The following is a 25,612-nucleotide window of genomic DNA, read 5'->3' on the forward strand; positions in this document are numbered from 1 at the left end:
ACCTTTAATTCCAAAAGATACTCCCCTTTTTAAATGATGAAATTAAGAATAAAACACACCACCATGAAATTCAAGGCATAGCACACTGATTTCCTATGATCCTTGGTTTAATTGTACATTACATGTCCCATACCACACTAAAGATCAAACTGAAATAGTGATCATATTAGGTTAAACATTATAAATACATTTAAAATGGATTTAGAGACACCAATATTTGATTTACATTTTAGTTTTTCTTTATCAAGGCTTATTATTAGGGATCACAACCAACAAGGAATTTCAGAAAATTGAAGTCTAGCTAATTATAAGACTTAAATCAGCACTTATTAGATATGCTTAATATTGAAACAAATTCATAGCCACCCTTTAGTGAAATGCCCCTGGATTTTATAGCTGGGTGACCTGGATTCTTTTCCTAACGGAGAATTGCTGAGAATGGCTTCACTAACAGGTTTTTCTAAGATGTTAATACTGTTTTGAACAGATACACAAGCAAGGAACAGGTCCTCTGTCTTCCTCTTGTTCATGCTTAACCCCTGAAGCTCCACGTGGTTATCACCAGTGAACAGAGCTGGCTGCCTCCAGAGAGGCTTTTCCAAGAAAGTCTTATGACAAATGTGAACCAAGTTCCATCTCCCTTCTGAGGAAATAGGGACCCCTTGATATGTTAGCCTGCCTCTTCTGAAGGTAAGAGCAATCGCATCTTCAATATTTATGTCCTTACCCAAGTATAGGTGATGAAAGGCCCACCTGGATATTGTAAATGACATACTGAAGGTAGAATATGTGTAGCAATAATTAGTAAGGCAAATTTGCCTTAATATTTCTTCATCTAACTGCACTTAAAATGAAACCTTGCTTCTATAGTTTTATGAGGAATGTAGGTGGATTATTAATCCTTTAATGTAGCAAAATGTAATTATCCAAGGGTAATTAAAGCCAGTTGAATTTTTTATTCTATTCATATTTTATGAGCTGAAAAAAGACATATAATGCCATGCTCAAATCTGAATTGCTTTTATTCTTGTTGCATTTCATTATCCAGTGCATTATCTTATGACTCTTATTGGCTCTGGAATAAGCACTCCAAATTTGGAAAGCTGTATTTCTTTTATCTGTGTTCCTGTTTTACTTCTTTTGGCATTCCACTTTTTACTTTTTCATGGCTCCTTTACCTTTTTTTTTGCCCTCTAATATCTGGAAGATAAACCAAAGACATTTTCCTTCTACACAAATGCTGGGGCTTTGAAAACTGCTCAACTTTGATAGGCTAAATGCTTAGAGATGCTGCTGCCCCTTATATAAAGATATCAAAACATGGACAAGAAATAAACAGCTCTTACCAAAGGGACAGGGACTGGGGAGGGTAGGTGGGAAGAGAGAGATAAGGGGGAAAATGGGGCATTACAAGTAGCACACATAATGTAGGGGAGGGTGGGACATGGGAAAGGCAGTATATACAGAGAAGACAAGTAGTGATTCTATAGCATCTTACTATGCTGATGGACAGTGACTGTAATGGGGTATGTAGGGAGGACTTGATAATGGGGGGAGTCTAGTAACCATAATGTCATTCAAGTAATTGTACATTAATGATATCAAAATAAAAAAAAAGAAAGAAACAGCTCTTTGCTTTTATCAGCCTCATGCTTCCTATTCAAAGAAGAACCCACAACACCATAAAGTTAACATTAAAAAAGAAATCTAAGAGTAGAGGGGTAAGAATGATGACTTGTGTGTCAGATATTTGTGATAGAGATGAGAAAGCTGAGAGAATTTATTTGGTGGTTAAGAATGATACAAAAAAAAAAAAACCCTGAAAAGCATGCTTTCCTTTTGATTTGTCTGAGCATTAGTGCAGAGTTTCTGCCTATCTTCCCTTAAGTCATATCATTGAGCATGGGCAGAAGAACTGTTTTTAAATCACTGAACAGATAGAAAATAACATAAACCTGAAAGATCTCTTGGCAATCCACTATTCATTTCCAGCTTTTGGAGGACTTAACTTAGGTCATCCTGTAAAGAGATTTGTTTATTTTGCTCATTTTATTCGTTCAAACATTTCCAGGGAAAATGACTTCATTTTTTCTTTAATTTGTTACAAAGCTTAAAGTCCTTTGTGCCTTTAATGTGCATGTATTTTTGGACACAATTTCATAAAGTCTAAAATTAATATTTGCAGGTTACCTTTTGTATCTTTGATAATATATATTCACTTACTGAATAAGAAAACTAGAAAGACATATGACAATAAGAAATGCTGAAGAAATAAAAGCTTAAGTTTTTAAGGGCTTGAGTCCAGATGTCATAAATCTGTATTGCAAAGAAAACAAACAACTGATGAGACTATTATTACACTGGTGAAAGCTGGACTTTTGACAGACTTCACTAAGGTAAATCTCAATGTGGAAAAGTTATATTTACCGTACCTAGCAGAGATTTCCTTATTAAGGGAAAATAGTTCCCAAAATTTGATACTTTTCATCATTATATCAAGTACATAACTACAACATATGCTTTTGATTCCTTCTCATTTGTTCTTCATACTTGCTCCCTTGATTATGTAATGTCTTTATATTTTGTAATGACTTCAGTATTTGTCTGTGTTAATATTTTCTGAGTAAAGGAAGTTAACTTTTCTTCTTGAGTGTTTTATATATGTTATTTATTTAAACCTCAACAGTACTAAATTTTCCATCTGGCTAAGTTAGGATTGAAACCAACCTCCCTTTAAATTGTAAAGTATTACTTTTTACAGACTTTTTCCCTTTAAAAATAATTTTATTTTCTACTGCTTCTCTTTCTGGTTTGTCTCCCTTCCTTAAACTTCCAAATTCCACCTGTGGCCCCTCTGTTTTGTGGCTTCCAGTTCCTCGCCATCTGCCTCTGCCTGCAGTCTGTCCTCCACCACTCTCTTGAACTGCCTTCTCCAAGATTACCAAAATCCTGCTAATTGCCAGAATCCTGGATTTTCTCAGTTTTCCTTCATGTTTCCACATTGCTTGTTATTAGAGGTAGTGGAAGAGGTAACAGGAAAGAGTCCTCAGTGAGTAGCATGCTAGTTGGTGTTTAATAACCAGCTGTTCAAGAGAGGAAAAAACTCTAATTTGTAGCTTTTGCTAATTTCCATGGTATATAAAAACTATCAAAAGATGATTTTAGCTTCCCAAGGTGAGGTCAGTGAACGTGGAGTTGGGAGATATGTGAACAGTAGGCTCTGCGGAGCTGTGAGCCAGCTCCATCAGGTCACTGAATGCCCTCTCTGGGATGCTATTAGTCCTTAGTTTTCACAACGTGAAATGCACTGCTTCATTTTCTGTAACGCTGGCACCAGCTCCTCTCCATCCTTTTGTTGCTTCTGTTTCTTGTGTGTAGTCCCTAATTGTAGACTTAATTGAGGGTTAAATTTTTTATTCCTTTGTTTCCTTCTTTGGCATTTTCCTCCACTCTCATGCTTTTTACCATCACTTTAGCACGTGTGATGCTAAGCCCTTGAGAGCTCCCTGGACATCATGTCTCTACTCCAGTTTCTTATTGGAGATAGGAGACACCCTTCCTTTACCTCACACTCAGTAGGGCTAAAACTAGACTCCTTATCTTTTCTCTCCCCAAAAGTACCCACTCTCCTTCATATCCTATTAAAAAATATTGAATGCAAACTGTATGCCAGACACTTGAGGTACTTTGGACATAAGATATAGAAATTATTATTCCTATTTTATAGATGAAAAAATTTGAAACTCAGATAATTTGATTAATTTACTCAAATTGACCCACTCAGTAGGCAGTGGAACTCAGATGGGAACCCAGGATTCGGAAACCAAAACCCATCTTTCTCCCTATTATACTGTAGTGCTTCTCAGTCAATGGAACTATCATATTTTCCTAACACTGTACTAAAATATGCAAATAATGTTGAGTTTTTCTTCATCACTAATTACCAAATCCTGTATGTTCATCTACTGGGCCAGTGTTGTACAGGTATCTATATCCCTTCTATGCTATAAGCTTCTAAAATTAAGAGCCATGTCATATTCATCATTTTATTTCTTTCTGTAACAAAATTCCTTTTAGTGGTAGCTACCCAGTAAATCTTGATTTAATACATGAAATCATTAATTAATGAACAAAAATATAGTTAGACTATTTTCATTGTATTTGCACCTGTTTTTCTGTCATCTGTATTGAAAGTCACTGATGATGTTATATATAGCATATCAAATTTTTCACTGAAGGAATATGCACGTTTAGTTTGTTGCAAAAAGGAATAAAAATAGGATCCAAATATGTTATTTTTATACAAATCATGAAGTTTATTATTTTCCTAGTGTTTGCAGCTCAAAGTTATTGTATCAATTTCCACGCAACTTACGGTTTAGACTCCAAGGAATCTCCAAGGAGTTTAGGGTCACTCCTGAGAAGTCTTTTCACACTTTCACAAGTCTTAATTGGGATCCAGAACTCAGCAATTTATCCAAATGTTTCTAAATGGCAAGAACTGTCTGTACTCTTGTGCTATCAATATAAACTGCCAAATGTGAGGGCATTACGTGGCTGTCTGCATAAGTGAGTGGGTAAATGTGTCAGGTGATTTCTTCTGAATCTGTAGTTTCCAGTTCCTGCATCACCTTGGCGAACTTCATGCTTCCAACAGCACCGAGGGGCCTCTTCAGGACCGAGTATGCCTCAGGGCTTTTCTATACATAGGAATCCACTGAGCTGCAGCAAGATAGGTGACACTGAGCTTTTGTACCCCGGGATGTCAGTGGCCCCATTTTGGCTGCCTCTGATTATGAAGGTACTTTGACTCTGTGCCATAGTGCACAACCCAGATTATCCATTTGTGATTCTTGACGCATCTGTTTTCTGGGACACTGTGCCATCATCTTGGTACTGAAATGCTCTCAGTTGCTGTTTATCACAAAATGTCTTCAAATACATCTTTCATCAGACTCAATCACTAAGGGACTTAGAATCAGTCTTAGGAGACTTTAGCTGTAAACACCACGAATTTAAACAATATATGACAAGTTGAAAAATAGCATACCAGCTAGTTGAGCATCAGGGAATTTTAATGAATGAAACATAGAATACAGGTCTCAAATTTACAAAGGATTAGGATATACCCAGTGCAGAACAATGTGCCTGTTAGTGCTGTTTTACATCTGAGCAGTGACAGGCAAGGCTGAGTCTGGCAAAAAGGCTGTATTAATATTGCCTCAACTCATCTTCCTTTGCTGAGCTATTAGTGGTGACCTGCACTTCGGGGGGTTTGGTTTCAATATGAATATACAGAAAAATAGATGAACGAACACCTCATTCACAGTCTATCAGTGAGAGAAGATAGTCTTTATAAATCAAGTTGGTGAGGGTGAAGCCTATGTACAAAAATCTGGGATGATTTCTGTTGCTGCATCATGACCATCTTGTGCTATAACCTTGATAAGATTTTCCACTCAATACCTTGCAGAATTGAGCTTTGTCAAGACAGGTGAAGATAAGGGTGTTTATGGCTCCCCGGGCATGGCAATTTGGACAAAGAACATCAAATTGTCTTTTAAGCCTGATGCCTACCTAGCCTTTTACATAAATTGAATTGAAACATACTGGAACTCCTTATTTAGGTCTTTCATTCTTTCAGCTTCAATTATAAAGTATATGGGGATATCAGACAGAGGAGAGGAGAAAAATTGTATCAAGTCTCTATTTCATGTGATGTTACTACTAATGGAAGCTCTATTTTAGGAGGGCAACTCTGTATAATATTTGGCTCACAGTCTGTTTTCCTGCATTTTGCAACTGATAAAATCACAAATGAATTAGTTTAATGAGCTGAAATAAGTAGCAAGTAATAAAGTTTATATTCCAAATATTCCAACTATAAGTGCATGGCTCATTTTGCTGTTTACCTAGAAAAAATTCATTTTCAGCTGAATGTGTGTGTATTCTACAATGTGTCTTATTTGGTCAGCCTTTGTCTCTCTCCTCTCTGAGACTGGTTGCCTTGGTTACCATTACATACAATCCTGTATGTGAAGTTCCTCTTTGACGTACATTTATTTCTATGGAAACAGTGACATCATTGGTATGGGTAGGTGCTTAGGGAAAGCATAATGAAGTATTGAATATTGATCTTTCTTTTGGTCATAAAATGTATCTTTAAATTATCTTTTAATTAGAAAACTATACTTTTGCTTTCCTTTTGACTTGATCATGAAGCTGTATTTTTTCTTGTTTATAGACTTGCTCAAATAAACTGACTTAAAGCATTAATATACTATATAGCTCCTTCTTTAGGTGTGGTGTCATAAAGCTCACCAGGGATACCTGTAACAATAAAATAGTTATTAGTTTGTCCTTAAAAGTGTCTCAGAGAGTGAAAGGTTGATGTCAATAACATTTATTATAAAAAAATTGTACAAGGTATTTTATATTCATATCAAGGCAATGAGCAAAGTATAGATGATGGATCAAGAAAGAAAGGCCCTACTTGTAGCCATTACTTTTTAACTCTAGGCTCAGAAACACAGGAATAAGCAGGGAATTGATAGTCACTACAACATGTTTTCTATGGCATTGAATAAATCCATGTATAATTGGTATCCATTTTCTTTTAAGTCTTAAGAGCTTTTAAACTCTTTCTTAACATCCATTTTCCTCTCTGTTTTACTTCCACACTACTCCAGTCTAATTTTTTTTTTTATAGATGTGGAAACCTGCCTATGATTTTCTCTATACTTGGCATGCTCACTACGGAAATAGCTACAGAGATGTATTACAAGACCTTCAATCAGCTCTGGACAGAATGAAAAACCCTGTAACCAAACAATGGCGAGACCTAACTGGAGCTTTAATACTAGTAAATTCTTTAGAGGTTTTGAGAGCAACTGCATTCTCCACTTCTGCAGAAGTCTAGTAATGAAGGACATGTTTCTTGGAGGAGGGAGGATGGTGTGTATATATAAGGGAAAGACTTTTTTGATGTTTGAAAAAATATCTTTTTCTGCTGTAAGCACAGGCTTACACACAATCCAAGGATGAATTTTATAATCACACATTTTGGAATGTTTCAAATGCATTCATTATGCTGCTATGTTCTTCAGAAAGGAAAGAAAAATGCTCTTTCAAAGTTACCATTAATTTCTTTATGTTAAAACAAATGACTGTTAGCATCATTACGTCATACAGACACCCAGATAAACTAGAGGCCTCAGAGGGAATGGAGTTTTACCAGGAGGCAGGCAGGGAGAGAGAAGCAGCAAGCATAGTACTCAGGGGCCAGGTACAGGCTCCATGCTTTCCATGCCTGATCTCTCCCATCTCTGGGTGGAGTTCTCTTGCATTATTCCCATTTTTAAGGTGAAAACTCAAAGAACTGGAGAGGATGCTCAGGGCTACATAGCTAGTATGAAGTAGGTTTTCTGTCTGCAAAATCTCATTCTTTTTTTTTTAAACCAAAGCACATAGCAACATGGTAAGAAAATTAAAATGTGTATTAAAACTTCTAGGGAAAGGATAGCTATTTCATTTTAATGGAAGCTCGCTGCTCTCTTCCACCATCTCTTGGAAGACTGCCAGAGGGAAAATATGACATCATGAGGAATCTGTTGTCTGCATCCATGGACTGGAGTTTTCACCACCCTCCTCCAGCATCTTGGGACCCAGCTAATCCTACCGAACTTGGATTTTTTAAAAACCTGATTTATCACATTTGAGTGCAGGATCTTAACCACCAAAAACACTGCTATCTGTGTGTGTGCGTGCGTGTGTGTGTGTGTGTGTGTGTGTGTACATGTATGCATCAGAGTGGTTTCTAATGCTTTTGGAAAGCAAAGATCATATAGGAATTTGGGCAAGTATTAATGCTGCTGGCCATGTTCACAGAGAGATGATCTGTGCTTGCTCATATGTTCAATTCTCTGGGCACCTGCTGGTGTCAATGTGTTTTGGACAGTCATTCATTTATTGCCACTCAGAGTGTATGTACCTACTCTGTGGCAGGCACATAGATGCTTGAGGTTAATAATGGGAAAAAACAGTGAGATCTATTTAGCAGATCACTGCTAAGTGATGGAGACAGGCAATCATAAAAAATGGTACAGTTTAATGTAAAATAGTAATCTGTAATAACAGCTGCAATGGAGACTGAGATGCCAAGACATATGGATATGGTGGTGGGGTGGGGGTGCGTGGATCGTGTGAATCAGGATCAGATTAGTTTGCCCTGGGGAGGAAATGAAGAGCCTGAAGGAGGACCCAGCGGTCCTTCCCATCTGGGGACGGTGGAAGTGGGAGGTAGTTTCTCAGTGCCCTGAAGCCTCAGGAAGGAAAGGAGCGCAGGAGAGGCCGGGAACCAGGATGGAGGGCCTGAGAGCGTGAGGAAAGGAAAGACCCCTCAGAGGTAACGGGGATGAGCTGAGTGGGGATCTTGTTTAGGGATCCTGAATAAAACATGTCCATTTGGCTAAAAAGTAAAAGCAGAATCTTTTGGGAGCTTTTAATACACCCACCCTGGGGTATTTGGTATGCTGGCAAAAGTAATTTGAATTAGGGTTTAAGAACATCTTTAAAGCTTTTAATATTTATATTTGATGATAAGAGGACACAGCCTCCCCAGGGAGGTATGTACACATATTCAAGGGCAGAATTTATTTTAGTTGAAAATAAATTCAGAGAGGGGGAAAAAATAATATGTAAGTTCAAGATACAATAATTTTTACTGGTGATTTTGCTTTCTTTAGAACATTCTTGGAATCTTATTAATATGTTAGCAAACCAGAAAATTTCGGGAAACAATAGCAAGGAATTAAATTAATAACTGGGTTTTTCCAAGCCTCATGATCTGAGAATGCAGAGATCTTGTTAACTGATTAGGGTAGTAAGATTAAATAAATCACTCCAGATTTACATCATGTCATGTGTTGTGATTATTGTTGGGAAGTTTAAGAAGAGTTTAAAAGATGAAAAACATGATCTCTATAATTTAAGGATGAAGCAGTGGTTTAAGTATTAATACCGGCAAAGATATTTTGTAATCTTGTAGCAAATACTTCCAGAGGAATTTTAAACCCATGCCCAAACATTCTGCTCTTATAAATATATTCTAATATTTTTGTAAATCATTTCTACTTTTCAGAAATTTTTAGATTTTTCCTATAATGGATTTTATAATCAGAAAAGATTAACTCAGTAATCACAAATTGCCTTTGAAATTTGGCAGCAAAGCAAGGAAATTAATAAGGCACTTAAATCCCATCCTTGACATCATTAAAAGCATCAAAAGCTCTTAATCTAAAACTTTTTAAGCATCTTGGAAATGGAAAAAGCATAGATAGTTCTTTTGGTTCCTTAGGCTTTTCCTGTAATGATGTATTAGGATGAGATTTTAGTTTGGTGCACTCTGCTTGCAATGTAACAGCTTTTCTATGTAATCCATGGACTCTCTACTTACTTCTGTTAAAGCCTTAATATGAAGACCAATTAAGGAGGTGCATGCAGTAATGGGTCATTAACTGCTCACACTAATAATAAATACAGCACACTTTCATGTTCTGTAATGTAGAAAAATATCATGAAAATTTGAACTTGGGGTTGACTAGGTTTCTGAAAGAGCAGAATGCACTACATTCGTAGATGGCATTGGTCTAAGAAACGTCACTGCTAGTAAATAGCTTTGAATAAATAATATAAAAATACAGTAGTGAAAATATATTCAGAATCACACAGTGCTGTAATTGGAAGTTCAAAACTTGGCTTTTCTTACTGTGCTACTGAAATTATATTTTCTGTAATTTTTGCAATGTCTAGGGACTACTTAAGGCAATATAAAGGAAAAGGAGAATAATGAAAAATTGTGTCACTGGAAGTTCTTCTAATTAAAATAGATCTTCTTTTTTCATATACCTATATAATTCTTTCCCTCTCCTCTGTATGAAGTTTCCTCCCTTGTGCTGCAGTAGAAATTAGTGAGTTCCAAAGATCATATGTTGTTATGCCAGGTGGGGCTAACCCAAAGATATTCTTCAGAATAAAATTATTGCTGAAAGTTGGTTTCTTGCATGCATATTTGATAGCCCACAACACAAAATAAGAAATGATCATGTATTCACAGGAACCTTGATTTTGTACATATCTAGTATCTGCTATATATCTGATATTCAGTATCAAGATTTCACTAAATGTAGAAATTTGTGGCATGTATAGTTTGATTGATTTTCTATTTATGTATATCTAGTCATTTGTAATTGAGAACGTTTTAAAGGTAATAGCTTTGCAATTCTGAATAGTAGTTTCAGTTCATATGTGAGGGAGTGAGATGGGGTAACTATCACTGGATAAAAATTAGTAATGCCAGAGGGGAAAATTCCAGAGAAAGCCCTGCTGTTGTAGTAGTGACAATGTGAATGGCTTCCTCTGCAAGATCTTAGTTCAGGACTTGAGAGTTGTGACTCCTAATCTGTGCCTATTACAGGCATACCTTGTTTTATTAGGCTTTGCTGCTCTTTTTTATAAATGAAAGTTTTGTGGTGACCCTGTATCGGGCAAGTCTGTCAGCACCATTTTTCCAGCAGCATTTGCTCGCTTTGTCTCTCTTTCACGTTTTGGTAAATCTTGGAACATTTCAAACTTTTAATTATTATTATACTTGGTATGGTGATCTGTGATCACTGATTATGATTCACTGGAAGCTCAGATGATGGTTAGCATTTTTAGCAATAAAATATATTTTAATTAAGGTATATACATTGATTTTTTTAGACATAATGCTATTGCACAATTAATAGACAACATTATAGTATAAAGGTAACTTTTATATGCACTGGGTAACGAAAATATTCATTTGGCTCACTTTATTGCAGTGGTCTTGAGCCAAATCTGCTGTATCTCCAAGGTGCACCTCTACTTCCTAAGAGACTTTCCAAGTCTACCACCCAGCTTCCCTCAGCTTCACTTTTCCCAGTAAAACTAGGGGCTTGAACTGGCTAACCTCTAAAGGTCCCCTTAGGTTTAAGTGTCTGTGAATGTATTAAAACTAGGATAAGTTTTTTGTATATTTGTTTTGCTTTGAGGGAAGAGAATGTGAATACTAGTAATTTAAATACCAATTATCTACATTAAAATAATGTCCTCATGTGTGAGGCATCTCTATAGAAATAAAAGAATCTCTGTTAAGCCGGAAAACTTACTTTTTAGATAAATTTTGATGTCATTCCATCAGCAAAATACTTTTTAAATTGTAAAAAAAACAATCACACTACAAAGAGCTCTATTTATTGATATAAAGTGAATTTTTCATAATGACAACAAAATCTTAAAAATAATTTTGATTGTAAAACTAATTAAAATATTTAAGATCTCTATCTCATTTGAAATATAAATAAATTAGAATAAAAATAGGTTAACAATTTGAGGCATACAGTATTTTGATAATTTTGCAAAAATATGCAATGATGCACTGTTTCTGTAAAATATCTTTGATGAAAGCCTTGTTTGTATTGATCCATCACTTGCTAAACTTCTTGTTGCATTAATTCTTCCCCATTTAAAAAAGTGTTTTTAACTAATGCGATCAATACAACTCCAATGGGGAGTTCCACATTTCAAGTTATGATGATTCTATGAAGGGGTAATGGGTTGAACAACTTCACTTTGACATTAATGTCTCATACCTCATCCTTTGCCATAATTTCCTTTTTAAATGTTCTTCAGTTGGTGACCAGGAGGATCTGTGACTTCCTTTTTTCTGTTCTTAGAGCTATTTGAGACTGTCTTTTTGTTCCTGGGAACAGATTTTTAAACGTTCCTAATATTTAAGTCCACACTTAAACCCTAGGAGTGTACTGGGACATTTAATATATTTATATAAGTATGATTAGTAGTTGAAAATCAAAACTTAATCAGAATGAAATTAATGGTTTTACTTAAACTGGTTCTACCAAGCTTGGTCTTTTAACCAGAATTTGGGATTGGCAGATTTGGTATCATTTTGGCCTTATATATATTAGGTTAAATGGCATTATAGAATTAGCTACCACACTCTTTTAACATAGTAGAAAAATCCATTCAATGGAAGGAAAAAAAAAACATTTTTTTACTCCCAGGAAATAGGTACTCAATGCTCACCTAGTTCTGTTACATCATGGAGGACACCAAACAAAGTGCGACGGGGAGATAGAAAGGGTCTGATTATGATTCAATGAAAGGAGAACACTCAGGGACAATAGAAAGTGTGTCTTCCTCTTTTTGGGCTGGTTGTTTTAAAAAGGGAAAACGTCTTTCATTCTTTCCCCTTACCTGATCAGTAATAAGATACAAATTAACTGCTGCCTTTCTCTAGAGTAGATTTAACAGCTGCTTAAGAGTGCTCTCTAAAACTGCTAAGAAACTTCAGTGAGGGCACACACAGCAGCTCTGAGTTCAGACTGTCACTTAGCAGTCTTTCGGGAGCTGGTGTCAGAAAACCTATATCAAACTTGGGCTTAGGCACAAAGAATTTATTGTCTTGCTGAAAACTCCAGGGATGGTTTCAGGCATTCCAGGATTAAGGGCTGGACGGGGTGATCAAATTGCATGTTTGTTTTTTTCCCTTCTCTGCCTTTGATTATATGTTTCATCCTTGGGCTCTACAAAGCAGCCCAGCAGCTCCGGACTGTCCCTTCCTGGGGCAAGATGGTTGCAGCAACTCCAGCCTGACGTTTACCCACGTTCCAGATTCAGGCTGTCCTGGCTTTTGTAATGTGTTAACTTGGCTAAATGTTTCCCAGAGTCCTCTTCACTGAATATTTCTGGCTGGGGTTGGCCACTAGAAAAGTCTGTAGAAAATTTGAGAGGTCACAGTACAATAGCCATTGTGACTCCTGGAAGGTGGACATAAGGGTCAGGCCCCATTGTAGCTCCTGATTCAGGTTGATGGTGTGGTGCAGCTTCCTGGCCTGAAGCTCCAGTTCCCCTGGGTTCTCTGCCTTTCCCTTCTCCAAATCCTGACCAGGCATGACTGTGAGTCTGCAGCAAGAGCCTCCTTTCTCCCTGCCAGTCAGCCACAAAAGTGAGGTTGCAGGTTTGCAGTCAGGGAGAGACCAGGGTGGGTGCCAGCCACTGACAAACACAGATTCTAGTTGTTCCTCCTCTTTCCCAGTTCGTGTACATTTCTTCTTTCCCTCAACCTAACGTAAGAGTTCAGGCTCAGCACTGGAGACAGAAGAGAAGAACCCGACCAAGACTTAAACCAGCTTTTGCAAATATGTCAGGTGAAATCACTGTAATAAATCTTCACTGTATGCCATTGCTTGGGGATTCTCCTTTTCTGAGGGAACTCTGATTGATTGGTAGGGCAAGAGAGTATTTCCTGATCATCCTGAAAGAAGAATCCTTCTGATTGGACCAATTTAAGTTTTCTGCTCATCCTTTAGCCAATTACTGAGGGCTGTAACTGTAGTCCTTTGATTGACCAGAGCTGGGTCACCTGCTCCTTCCTTGACCACCCATCCCCACTAGGTTTAGGAGTCATGGATCACCAGGTGAAATCAAAATCTGTTCCTGGAAATGGGAGGAGATGGATGTTAGGGAGGCCATGACAAGTTTCCCCTTAAAAATGTGACATAAGATTAACCTCAGCGTTATTTCCTGTACTAAGAAACCTTTCTCCTTCAAGTGTAATCCAAGAAGCTGATCATCTGAGTCCTTCTCACAGGACTGGACAGTGAGCCTGCTACTTTGTATGAACTTTTGCTCTAAATCAAATGCTAAGTAATGGAACTTTACCAGCAATATCTACCCTCTGCATACCACTTTATAAACTGCTGATGACATGACAGAGCCATCTAAAACCCCATCAGGATTATAGGTTTACTAGGCCTAGAAGGTTCAAGAAGATCTCTTATTACTTCTAATTGCTCATTCTCAAGCAGAACCCATAATCTAGTAGATACACCCCACCTGCTGTCAGAAAGACGCCGGCTGGGAGAGAGGAATAGAGGAGGAACGACTGGTTGTGGAAATGGTTAAGTGAGGATGGAGAGGCATCATCCGCCCGTGAAAGACAGCATGGCCAAATCCTTTGAACATCCTCTGAAGGAAATGAGGCAGGCAACACCAAGGTCAGTGGTATTTCTATCTTTGTCAGCTTTCTGACTTTTCACTGGAGACCTTAATCTCCTCTTTTGAATCAGTAATAACCTCTAAAGGCTGCCCAAGAGGAAAGTGGAACAGCCGTGTAAACAAAGCTAAGTAGATGATTTTAAGATATCAGTGAAAAATTGGGCTAAATGAAAGAAATAAATGGACAAAGGTGGCACGTTTGTTTCATTAAGCTTTATTGAGATATAAATGCATAATAGCTTTATTAAGATACAATTAACATCTCATATAATTTACCCTGTCCATTTTTAAGAGCATAAACATTTCTTTCTTAATACAGAGTGCCTATTTAATATGTGTTCAATTATATGCATTATTTCCTGTGTGCAGAGAAATGCTCTTCAGGAGGAAATGTCACATTGTTATGTTTTTCAGGGTGGAGTGGAATGCTCTGGGTTGTGGGAGAATAAGAGATTAATGATCAAGGTTATTCATGAGAAGAGCCCATCTGATGTTACATTCTTAAAGCTCTTTTCAAGAGGTTTCACTGATAGTTTGGAAGAAAAAAAAAATCTGAAGTTCCCCTTTCACACTTAGAGAACCTTCCTATTTCTTTCCATTTTATTTCTGAGAAATGACTGTGTGCTTAGGAAGAAGAGCCCACACCCCCGTGTGAGTGCTGCAAACCCTCTGCGAGTACTTACCCACCTACCTTGGGTCCTGCCTGGAGCAAGGTTCTGAATCTGTCTATGATGAGAGCTCTGTTTTGACCGCTTATTATAGTCCGTGTTTATCTACCAGAAAATTGTATTAGTTTCCCAGAGTTGCCATAACAAAGTACCACAGATTGGGTGGTTTAAACAACAGAAATTGGTTTTCACAATTCTGGAGCCTGAGTCCAAGATCAAAGTTCTGTCAGGGTTGGTGTCTTCTGGGGGCCAGTAGGGAAGGGTATATTCCAGGCCTCTTTCCAAGCCCATAGGCACTCATCTTCTCCCTGTCTTCACATGGTTTTATCTCAGTTCAGGTATCTGTTCCTAACGTCCTCTTCTTTTAAGGACACCATTCCACATTGGATTAAAGATTAAGGCCCATCCTAGTGACCTCGTTGTAGTTTAATTATCTCTTGAATCAATCCTATCTCCAAATACAATCACATTCTTAGGTACGGGAGGTTAGGAGTTCAACATATGAATTTTGGTCAATTTGTTTTTCATTTAGTGAAATCGACTACTCTGTTCAAATGCATTTTGTGAACCTTTTTAAATTTTGCTTCCTTGTTTTCTATCATGGGCAAATCATTGATGCCTGAGAAATGATGAGTGTTCCAAGCCACAGAATGAGCAAAACTGTAGATAGATGGCAAACCTACACAGCTGGAACTCTTTCACCACATTGCCCTTTTATCTCAAGCAATATACCTCATCAAATTCCACTTATTAGAAATGATGAAAATATTGGTATAGATAACACATACTTGTAGATAATTTCCCTTGGTTCTCTTTTTTGGCACTCTAGGATCTGAATACTGCAGATAAAGAATGCTTTTTTGACAGATGGAGAACTATGAACACAGTCTAAGAACAGTGGAGTCTGTTCTTGGAGTGAATGGAGACTGGGACATGCATCTGGACCCCTCTATTTATTTGTTTATTTTCTGGTAAACATGAGATGCCTGGGAAGTCAAATGTCTCTTATTGAGCAAACTAAAATTTTAAGGGAAGGCTTAGATCACCCAGAGAGCAACTGTGCAAATCTGGGAAATTTGTCTTGAAGAATGTGGTGGGTGGGGAAGAAACACAGGATTTGCAGGACTTCTGAGGGGGCCAAGTATATTATCTTGAACAGGAATTTGAGACAAGAGACAGAGAGATCTCCAACTAGGAACTGCAACTTGAGAGAGAAGGCAAACAAGTCTTTACCAATTGTCATTATTTAAAGAGCTCTTGCCATGTAATCAGCCTTTCCCTGTTGGCCCAGGGCTGAGGGGTTTCCTGACACTTGGAATCTGCATTGCTGAAACCAGGCAAGTCCCAGGCTGACTGAGACAGGTGGTCACCCCCAGGTACAAAACACTACTGAAACACACTGCATTTCAGAGAGATGGACTTTAAATCATTATCAGACATTTTGTACCATAGCTTAAATAATCACAGGAGTTAAACCTGTATTAGTGAGAGGACATGGGATATTTTTAGAAATGAAGAGAGTCATGAAAAGTACCAAGAATATGTCACTGGTTTGGAGACAGACTATTTTCAATAAAGGATAAAACTTAAAGTAAATACAAGGTCCAAAAGTTGATATAGGGAGAGATACTGAGACCACATTTTGCTAATTAAAATTTTGGCTGAGGGCCAGACCTGATAAAACTCATGCCACTCTGACACAGATAATTTTTGCAAGAACATCTGTAAGTTTGTTACTCAGTTACCAGTTTCTCTGATACAATATCACTAAATCATTTACTTAATTCAGCAAGAAAAAAAAAATACAGTGGTCAAACCAATATGGGGTTTCACTGACCAGTTTATGAAAAGTGTGTTTGTCAAAGTGGTTATTTTGGTTTATGTAGACCAGTATTAGGCATATTATCTGCACATTAAATGTAAAACACAGAGAAAGTGTGAAAAGCTTGTAAGTGTCTAACTTTGTGATCTTTGCAAATGGTCTTTGTAAATCCTTCTCAGGATTACCTAGAACATGACAGTGACTTAACATGGATACAGTTATCAACCAACCTATCAATGAGCATTTAAGGAGCACTATGTGTGAAGTCAGGCACCACACACATGAGCAATGATCCAAGTAAATTTAAATGGGAGTTCATGGCTTTAATTATGACAATCCAGTCCATGTCCATCTCCTCTCCTTTTTTTCCTCTTCCTCTTCCTCTTTCCCTTTCTCCTTCCCCTTCTCTCTCTACTCTTCTTCTATTTTCTCATTGGCAAAAAGAATAATGGACCTGTAGACCTATAATTCTTAGAACAATTTATGAAGTAACTACTTCTGAGAAAATGTTCATTGCTTGTCTATCACATATAAAGCACTATGCACAGCATGAGACATAAAGAAAATCTTTCCATTCTTACATCATTTTCTATCTAGTGGAGGAGGTAGGGATGCAAACAAATCACTGTAGACATGGCAGAAAAAAATTATTGGTTAGCAGTTGAATTTTCATGTAGAAAACTCATGAAATTTCATCTAGAAAGAATGAATGCTGTCTTAAAGGATTTATGAAATCTAGTAAATGTGAAGAGTAGTGAGACCTATTATCATCATTGCTGCAATTCATTCCTGTTACTTCCCCTGTGGTTTTGCAGCATAACAGACATGCTCGTGTGAGCCATGAGTCATTCTTTATTGTGTTTACGTTCAGCTAGATTCAAAGCTCATTTGACAGTTAATTTCAACTGTCACACATAGTAAAAACAATAGACAAGAAGACCTTTCTTCTTTCTGGACTACTTACTTCTTACATTCCATTTTTCTATGTCCTGGGAATACAGAGTAAGCACAATCGACCAGTTTTCCTGCCTTCTCAGCCCTATTTGTATATTGATAGTGTCTATATTATTTAGGAGCAAAAAACACCTTCAAATGGAAAATTTCTGAAATCTTACATAAAGTTCCTTATTAAATATTACAGTGGCAACTACATTAATGCTCTCCTTGATTCCTTGGGGGCAAAGGGCACTTGGAACACAACATTGAAAGCTCTGGGTAAATTCAGGAATCTATCAGTAATTCCTGACTCAACAGAATTAACTCAAGTTTACGGGCAGGGCTCTTACATTAATAAAGGAGATTGTATTTCCAAAACATTCCAGTGTTTAAAAAAGCCTTAGAAAAACTACAACCCTGACTAAACAGTGCTCAAGTAGAAATAATTCTGTGACTAAGTATTCTACACAGGAAAAGACTTTGAGAAAGACCAGTTACAATTAACTGTGAAGATGTGACCTTGAAAATTTTTCCTCTCTTTAGAAAAAAAATGTAAACATTTTAATGATCAGGATATTAAAAAAAATAAATACTTTTTGGATATTGGATAAATATAATTGGAAAGAATCCCTAAAGCAAGGGGGTAGATATACTACACCTCCTTAAAGCACTCTAACAAGTAAAACGGTAGACTCTCAAAGTGTATCTGTGAAAGGATTATCTAAAATTATATATAGGGTTATATAGAATGACCCATTCCAAGCAGACTACGTACTGTAGCAATTTTTAAATAGAAAGCTGTAATGCGATAAATTTGTGATGTTTTTATCTATTTTTATAAACAGTTTTATTCTCCATACAAGAACATACTTTTCATTATTTAAAGTGCTTTATTTAAAAAAAAGTTAACAGAACACCTACTTTGAGGTCTGGTTATTGTCATTTTGTTTTCCTTTGGGCAGTAATGATGGATTGAATTCTGTCTCTATGCTTCTTGTCTGGTATTCCCTGAATCAATATCATGATTTCCAAGATGGTTAGATATCAGTGATGAAGCAATTTGGGTGAATATAAGTCACATTCATATTGGGTATAATTATCAGAACCAATTGACCAAGAATACGTAGTAACTCATTGGAAGTCCAGTTGCATAGATCAGACTTTCTTACAATTGAAAGAAATCCATCCTATGATCATGAAGATTATATTTGAGCAACCTAAATACTGAAAAACTTACGAATCTGAAAGACAGGTCATTCAATTTTTGATCATCTCTCTTTTTATGAAGGTTTGTCTGTACTTAAGTACAAATCTGGGGTTTAAACCTCATTAATGAATTCTCCATCATTCAGTATTAAGTTATGATTGAGCACCTAAATCTAAGGCATAAATGCTGGGGATAGAAAGATAAAGAGGACATTTTCCCTGCTGTCATGGATCTTGCAGTGAGTGGAAGGAGCCTGTTCCACCAAAACCATTGGATTTTGGCTTCCTTAGACATTCAAGATAACTATCAATCCAACTTTAACACAGCTCCTTGTTAGGCTACAACACCCCAAATCCCTTCATTTCAAATAGTTTCCAGATCCTTCCCTGCATTTGTCACTTTCACTGTGCTTTGTCCATGTTCCGCTTCAAATATTTGTGTAGTACTAAACCCCCGGGTCTTGATGAGGTCTGTCCAGAGCACATTGATCCATTCAGCCATTTATTTGGAACATCCATTTAACACCTATCAGGTGTCAGGCAAATATGAATATGACCGTAATTCTTCTCTTCAAGAAATTCATATTCTAATGAAAGTTCTAGAATAAGTGAATAACACAACTGCTTCTCTAATAGCAATGTAGTCCTGCTATTTCAGCCTGTGCTCTGTAGATAAGAAATAGGTCTTCATAGACTTATGATTTAACTCTTCTTGTGTTAGATTAAGGAGCTGTGGCCCCACGCCCACACCCAAATACAGCAAAACTCACTGAGATAAACCAATAATCTGTAGTTGAAGACATGAGAAATAATCCAAGCTACAAATTAATCAGTTTCTTTATACATAAAATGGAATGATCATGACATAAATCTCTTCATGGCTGTAATAAGTCATAAAAAAACCAATAGATTTTTCATCAGTATCAATTTGAAAATTGGTATGTACAAATATTTATGATAGAACCAAGTAGCCTTGCATATTGTCACTATTATTAATCAATAACATGTTTTGTTTTTTCCTCTTCCTCCCATGTATTGACTGCTTCTGAGTCTAATGCACTCCCTATCAGTGAGACCTTGGATATAAATGTCCCTTCTTTGATCTAGTCTCTGAAATGGGAGGGGGGTTTCCTGCTCACTTTGTCTTCTGTGTTATGGTTTTCCATTTTGAGACTAGTTCATACTTGTGCTACACAAAGAATTAGTGAAAAAAATGGCTTTCATCATTTGTTCACTCGTACACCTATTCATATAATTTCATTGACTCATATATTTAAAATAAATTTAGTGCCAGGTGCATATTTGGAACTCCGTTAACTTTTGTGGAATGAGGGGGTGAACGAGTGAGGGCCTAGCTGACCAGCCCCTTGTGTCAGTAGGTTAAGATTCATCTACTTACTAGGCAGGAACAGAACAAAGTCTCTTGCAGCCATTTGAAGACAGTGTGTGACAGAGAAGCGATGCCAAAGGCATCAGGGGATCACAGAGGTGCCGGTCCGGTGGGGGACGGTACAGGGCTGCTCTCATCTGGCACGATATGTGAAGATAGAGGCCAATTAAAAGGAAAAGTATTTTGCAGCTTAAAAGTCACTCTTTTTTAACCTGTTATGATTGTGAACATCAAAAAAGGTAATGTGAATAAAAGTGATTTGTAAAATTAAGTGACATACACAAGTAAATCATTACTTTGTAGGTCGTTGGACCCTATCGTGGTGTTTCTGGCATTTATCTAGTATTTGGGTGAGTTAGAAACCAGCATACTTATTGGCCTCTCTCTCAGACTTCCTTATTAATCTCCATACCTATTTATGAAATTAGTACCATACATTTTATATGATACAACAGGGAAGTCCTGGAGAACTATCATTTGAGAGGCCACTGAGTTATTAAAATTACTTTTAGTCACACAACAATGGAATGGGAAGTGAGAAATCTGTGTCAAAGGGAATAAAATGCCTTGAGGAGTTTTCTCAAACCAAAAGCATAAATAATGCAACAAGTGAGAAGTGCAGAATAATTTGTTAAAGGGAGACATTTGCAAGAGAGCTGCCCAGGCAGGGCGGGGTCCTAGTTGGGATATCTTGATGGGTGGCAAGTTCTCAAGGGGAAGGAAGAGGAGGAGGCTGCACTGACAGCTTGCACCAGGGCTAAACCTCAGAACTGGGCAGAGAGAGGACAAAAAGCCTTTGTGAACCCAAGAGATGAAGGCAGGTGGGGACAGAGGCAAGTGAAGGAGCTATGAGCCTAAGGGCTGAGCAGGACTGGGACAAGGGCGCCTGTGGAATTCTCTGCCCTTCTTTGGTGGGGCTCCCTTATCCTCGGCTCTGCGTGTGGTACTTGCCATTGCTGTATCTCCACTCCAATTTCATTATGTCAATTGTTCATCTTTATTAAGAAGTATGCTACCTACCTGAAATATTACAAAACACAATTTAAGAAGCACAACAGCCTTTGCTTTATGGGGATCTGCTATTTTAATAATATATTTTCCTTCATAGTCATATCTGATGCTCACACTTGTTATATGTCTTAATACTTAAGGATATAATTTATGTACTTAAAGACAACACTTTCTAACTAAAAGCTCAACAAAAATGTAATGCTGAATGACAAAAGTAAGGTGAAAAATGATTCATACAATAGTTAGCCCTTCATATCAATTTTTAAGTATACAAAATTATATATTATCTGGGATTACATGCATGCATATGTAGTAAAAGTATAAAAGCTATGTATAGGGGAAATGTGGCAGTTTCACAAGAGTAGTCACATTTAGAGAGAGGAAGAAACAGATGAGTGTGGGGCATTGACTGTTTCTATTACATTTTTGCTTTTCTAAATGGAATTTTGAACCATATGCAGCAAAGTATTAACATGTGTTTAGTTATTTTTACATACGGATGCTTGCATGAACAATATATTCTGCACTTTTTAATGTTTGAAATACTTGGTAAGTAAAAGTAAATTAAAAATTAAAACAAAAACAAAACAAACAAAAAAGAAGCCTAAATTCTTATTTTCCTGCTAGGAAAACTCCTAGCAGAATTCCTCACCCTGTAGAATGTTGCTTGAAAATCCTCATCAAGCAGAATCTCAAATCACTGACCACTCTTAACTAGCTTCTACTACTTAGTAATAGAGAAGTATGCTTTCTGCCAACATTAAGTGGTAAGGATGCTACCTTTAAAAGAGTTATTACATATTAGACTTTATAAAGGATAACATATGCCGTGAACTGAGTATGCAAGGCACAGAACCTGAGATCACTACAGTTTTCCTGTACAATGTCAAAATTGCCCACAAATTACATATATGGATTGCCTGCCATACAGGGAGGTGTGTTGTGCTGAAAGAACTCTGAGCTGAGGACTGGGAAACTGGGGGGTAGCTCTGTGCTGCCATTTCGTAGTATTTTAACCATAGGCAAGGCAGTTACCCACTGTGAGTCTTCTGCTCTTCATCTGTGAGTTAAGACATGAAACTCTTCCTGGCTCTTGGTCCTCTCAGTAGGTGACAAAGTAGCAGAGTGTGAAGGAAGTAGGCCCTAAAATGAGACTGGGGCAGACTGTCATCCCTTCCCTACAGGGTGCTTGTGAAAACTGAATAAAACTGAATAAAAGCTGTGAGGAGTTCTAGCATATCTGCTAGAGCTATATTATATTTGCTGTTTTATAACTATTTTATATCTGCAGTGCCTGGCAAATATAAAGGGCTCAGCTCTTTGCATTGTTGTGATAATATGCTGTGATTCTCTATGCCCAGGACCATGCTAGGCTTGTGAAAGTTTAATGTCAAATGCTTTGTTTTGGTTTATCACATATAAGTTAATTTCACACTATTTCATTGCATTGCAGAATTGAAATGGCATGTATGCTCTGGTCCAGGGCCTTGAGGAGTTAACAGTGTAGTTGAGATATAAAACTTAAAGTACATAAGGTTATTATAATCCATTTAAGGCTCTATGTGCCAAGAGGTAGGTGGTGAGAAAGGCACCCCATCTAGAAGAGGAGGTCGGGATGAGACACACCTGTGCCAGAGGCTGAGATGGAACAAAAATGGTTCAGTGAACAACATGGGAACCTAGCTAAGTCTCAGGGTCCATTGCTATCTTAGTCTCTTCTCAGACACTGTCAGTGCTAATTAACCAAATGGAATAACAAAGTTCTGAGCGCTTTCACCACTAACAAGGAGAGTTCTGGAAAGAATCTGGCTTAATTATTTACAACATGGGGCATGGGTTGATACTTCTTTCTTAGGAAAAATGTTTATGTGCCAAATTTACATTCCTTCACTTTAAAGTATGAATTTCATTTCCTTCTATACTCTTTCCAAACAAGCTATTTACTTTTTAATCCTCTCTGCCAGGAATCCTTCTGCATGTTGGTTACTGATCTCCTGTTCAGTGAGGCAATGCATTTGTCTTAAGCTTCTTAGATCAAACCAGGAAGATAATTCAACCCTCACAAAAGGAGGAAGTAAGCCTTGATCAGAGCTTACTGCCCACCATTGTTGTCTAAGATGGCCAGTCCCTCTTCCCTCTAGAAGGAAGGCAGCTTTCCTTAGAGAGCTAGTCATCAGGTCCTTGTAGGAACCAGACTCTGGAAAAGTTAACCAGAATATCTCTGACTGACTGCAGTGAGCAAAGGTTCATAGGCAGGTGGATCTGGGTTGGCCTTTGCCAACCAGTTTATTTTGGCAAATTAGCCTCTCTGAGACTTATTACCTTATTTGTAAAATAGGAGAAAAGATAGATCTAATTTATTGGGTAATTGTAAAAATTAACAAGATAATTCATGTAAAGTACTTAGCAAAGTAATCAAAAAGGGTTATCTGTAGGGCACATAGAATTTAAAATATCCATATTTATTCCCATCACCTTGCTCTTTCCTCTCTCTTAATATGGTAAAGCACAGAATTTCAGGAGGGTGATATTTAATGTCTGATTTTTATTCCCTAGAAAATACAAAGAGGAAATTCAAATTTCAAATACTAGAAATAAAACCCCAAAGGCTTTGGTTCATCAAGAGAGAGAAGACTGCCCTGAGCCAAACGGTCACACACTGTTCTTTTACACCACCCCTGTCATTCACGGAGTGATGGTGTGTGTTTCCCCAGCCCGTGCTCTGCTGTCTACATTTGTTAACATTTGCTTCTGTGAGCATCACAACTCCCCTTTTCTCATACCCTTGAATATGCCCTCCCAACATCCAAGTTTTTGTTTTGCTTTGTCTGATAGTCATTCGTATTTCTCATGTTATTTGGTGTAAAAGGATTTTGGATGAAGAGGGTTTTCACTGAGCAGAGTCAGTTGATCTCAGAAATCCGATTCAGAATCCAAACGGAGTCAGTCTGCTTGTCTGTGTCCCATACTTATCATTCTAAGTCCACTCTGGTCCACAAAGCTAATCAGATTTTGAAACTCTTGCGTCCCCTCTTGTGCTGCCTCTCCCAAAGAAGAACAAACAGTACTACTTTTGCCTGAAAGGAAACTACACAGAACTGATAAAGGACTTCTGTTTTTATACTGTGGTTCTCTCTGTAGTCTTACTGTGGCATTGGTCTTGGAAGAGTAATGGCTAGAAAGCCTTCCATTAGTGACATCATTTCTGGAGCTCAAGTATTTCTTCTGTTATCTTTATTTACTTGGCTTTAAAAAAAACACACAAAATGTCCAAAAATGACCCAGATGAAACCATATATGGCTAAGGAGACTAAGGATATACTTGTGTGCTCTCTAATGTTTATCACCTAATGTTAATGAAAATGGGCCCACAAGGGATTTTTAATTTTACCAATGCCTTCTTTCTACATAATTTACCTTAATGATAGAAATAACTTAAGTTTATCAAACATTAACTGTATGCTAGGCATTTCTGCTGAGCACCTTAACATGTGCACAGTACTTTCCTATGAGGTGCAGATACTATTATTGAATATGCTTTACCAAAGAGGATACTGAAACATAGAGAAGTTAAGTAAATAGCTCATAGTCACACAGCTTATAGGGTTAAGTGACAGGCCCTGGAATCCAGCCTGAGTCAGGACTCTAACTCTACCTGGATCACATTTGAAGAGTACTTTTGCAAAAGACTGTGGTTTACCCTAGGATGCTGTTGCTCCCAGATGTCATCTGGGTTGTATGAACAAGATAGCTTTGAAAAGGAGTCTTTCCACCCAAATTCAGGGGCCACTTTGAACAGCCTTGTCTCAGTTACAGTTGCTTTGCTGTTTCACATGTGCAACTGAGACAGGGACCATGGGCTTAGACAGAGTAGGGTGAGGGCCTCCGGAAAAATCAAGGCAAGATATTTACAGTCAAAGCAATGTAACAATGTAAAGTCCCTATCAAAACTCTGTGTTCAGCATTATGCAAAGTCAAGGTCACACTAATTCTCTAGGGTAAAGATACTAGCCTAGGAATACAGATATCTTCAGTGAGATCAGTTAAAGGTCAAAAGGCCAGGAGCAACTTGGCCTGGAATGTTTGACTGTTCCCCAAGGGTATCTTAGCATAACCGTGACTTCACTGTAAACAGCCCTACCAAACAGACAACAACCCAGCCCACCCTGAGGGCAGGGCAGATGGTACAGGTCCATACCCTAAGCCCTCAGTTCCCCAAAATCCTCAACTGCCTATAAATCTCCTGGACAACACACACACCCCCGGGCTCTCTTGTCCCCTCCTGGCGTGAGCCAGGAGCTCTTTCCTCTCACTTTATTTCTAAATAAAAGCCTCTCCCAAGGCACTCCTACCTTGGGTGTTTGTGAAGCTCATTCTTCAACTTTGCAAACAAGAACCCTGGCATCACAATGAAGCTCCCACAACTCTCTTTCAACATCAGATGGCTATAGGGATTATTAGAAAAGCCTCAGATGTTTG

General features: G+C 37.6%; 1 protein-coding gene across 7 annotated transcripts in view; it reads left to right on the plus strand.

Moving 5' to 3' along the window:
* Nucleotides 1-25,612, plus strand: part of MACC1 (MET transcriptional regulator MACC1) — a 157,943-nt gene that overhangs the window by 56,024 nt on the left and 76,307 nt on the right. For 4 of the 7 annotated variants that reach the window (XM_073238721.1, XM_073238722.1, XM_037021952.2 and 1 more), the window contains one exon: nucleotides 6,710-10,742. The exons of 2 other annotated variants lie outside the window; for them this stretch is intronic. In XM_073238721.1, the coding sequence (XP_073094822.1) occupies nucleotides 6,710-6,919 (210 nt within the window). In that variant the 3' untranslated portion in view covers nucleotides 6,920-10,742. Of the gene's footprint in view, nucleotides 1-487; nucleotides 1,378-6,709; nucleotides 10,743-25,612 lie in introns of those variants that run through there. One more of the 7 variants, XM_073238724.1, reaches the window with a different exon arrangement.

The sequence above is a fragment of the Manis javanica genome, chromosome 6, assembly GCF_040802235.1.
Source record: "Manis javanica isolate MJ-LG chromosome 6, MJ_LKY, whole genome shotgun sequence".
Taxonomy (NCBI): domain Eukaryota; kingdom Metazoa; phylum Chordata; class Mammalia; order Pholidota; family Manidae; genus Manis; species Manis javanica.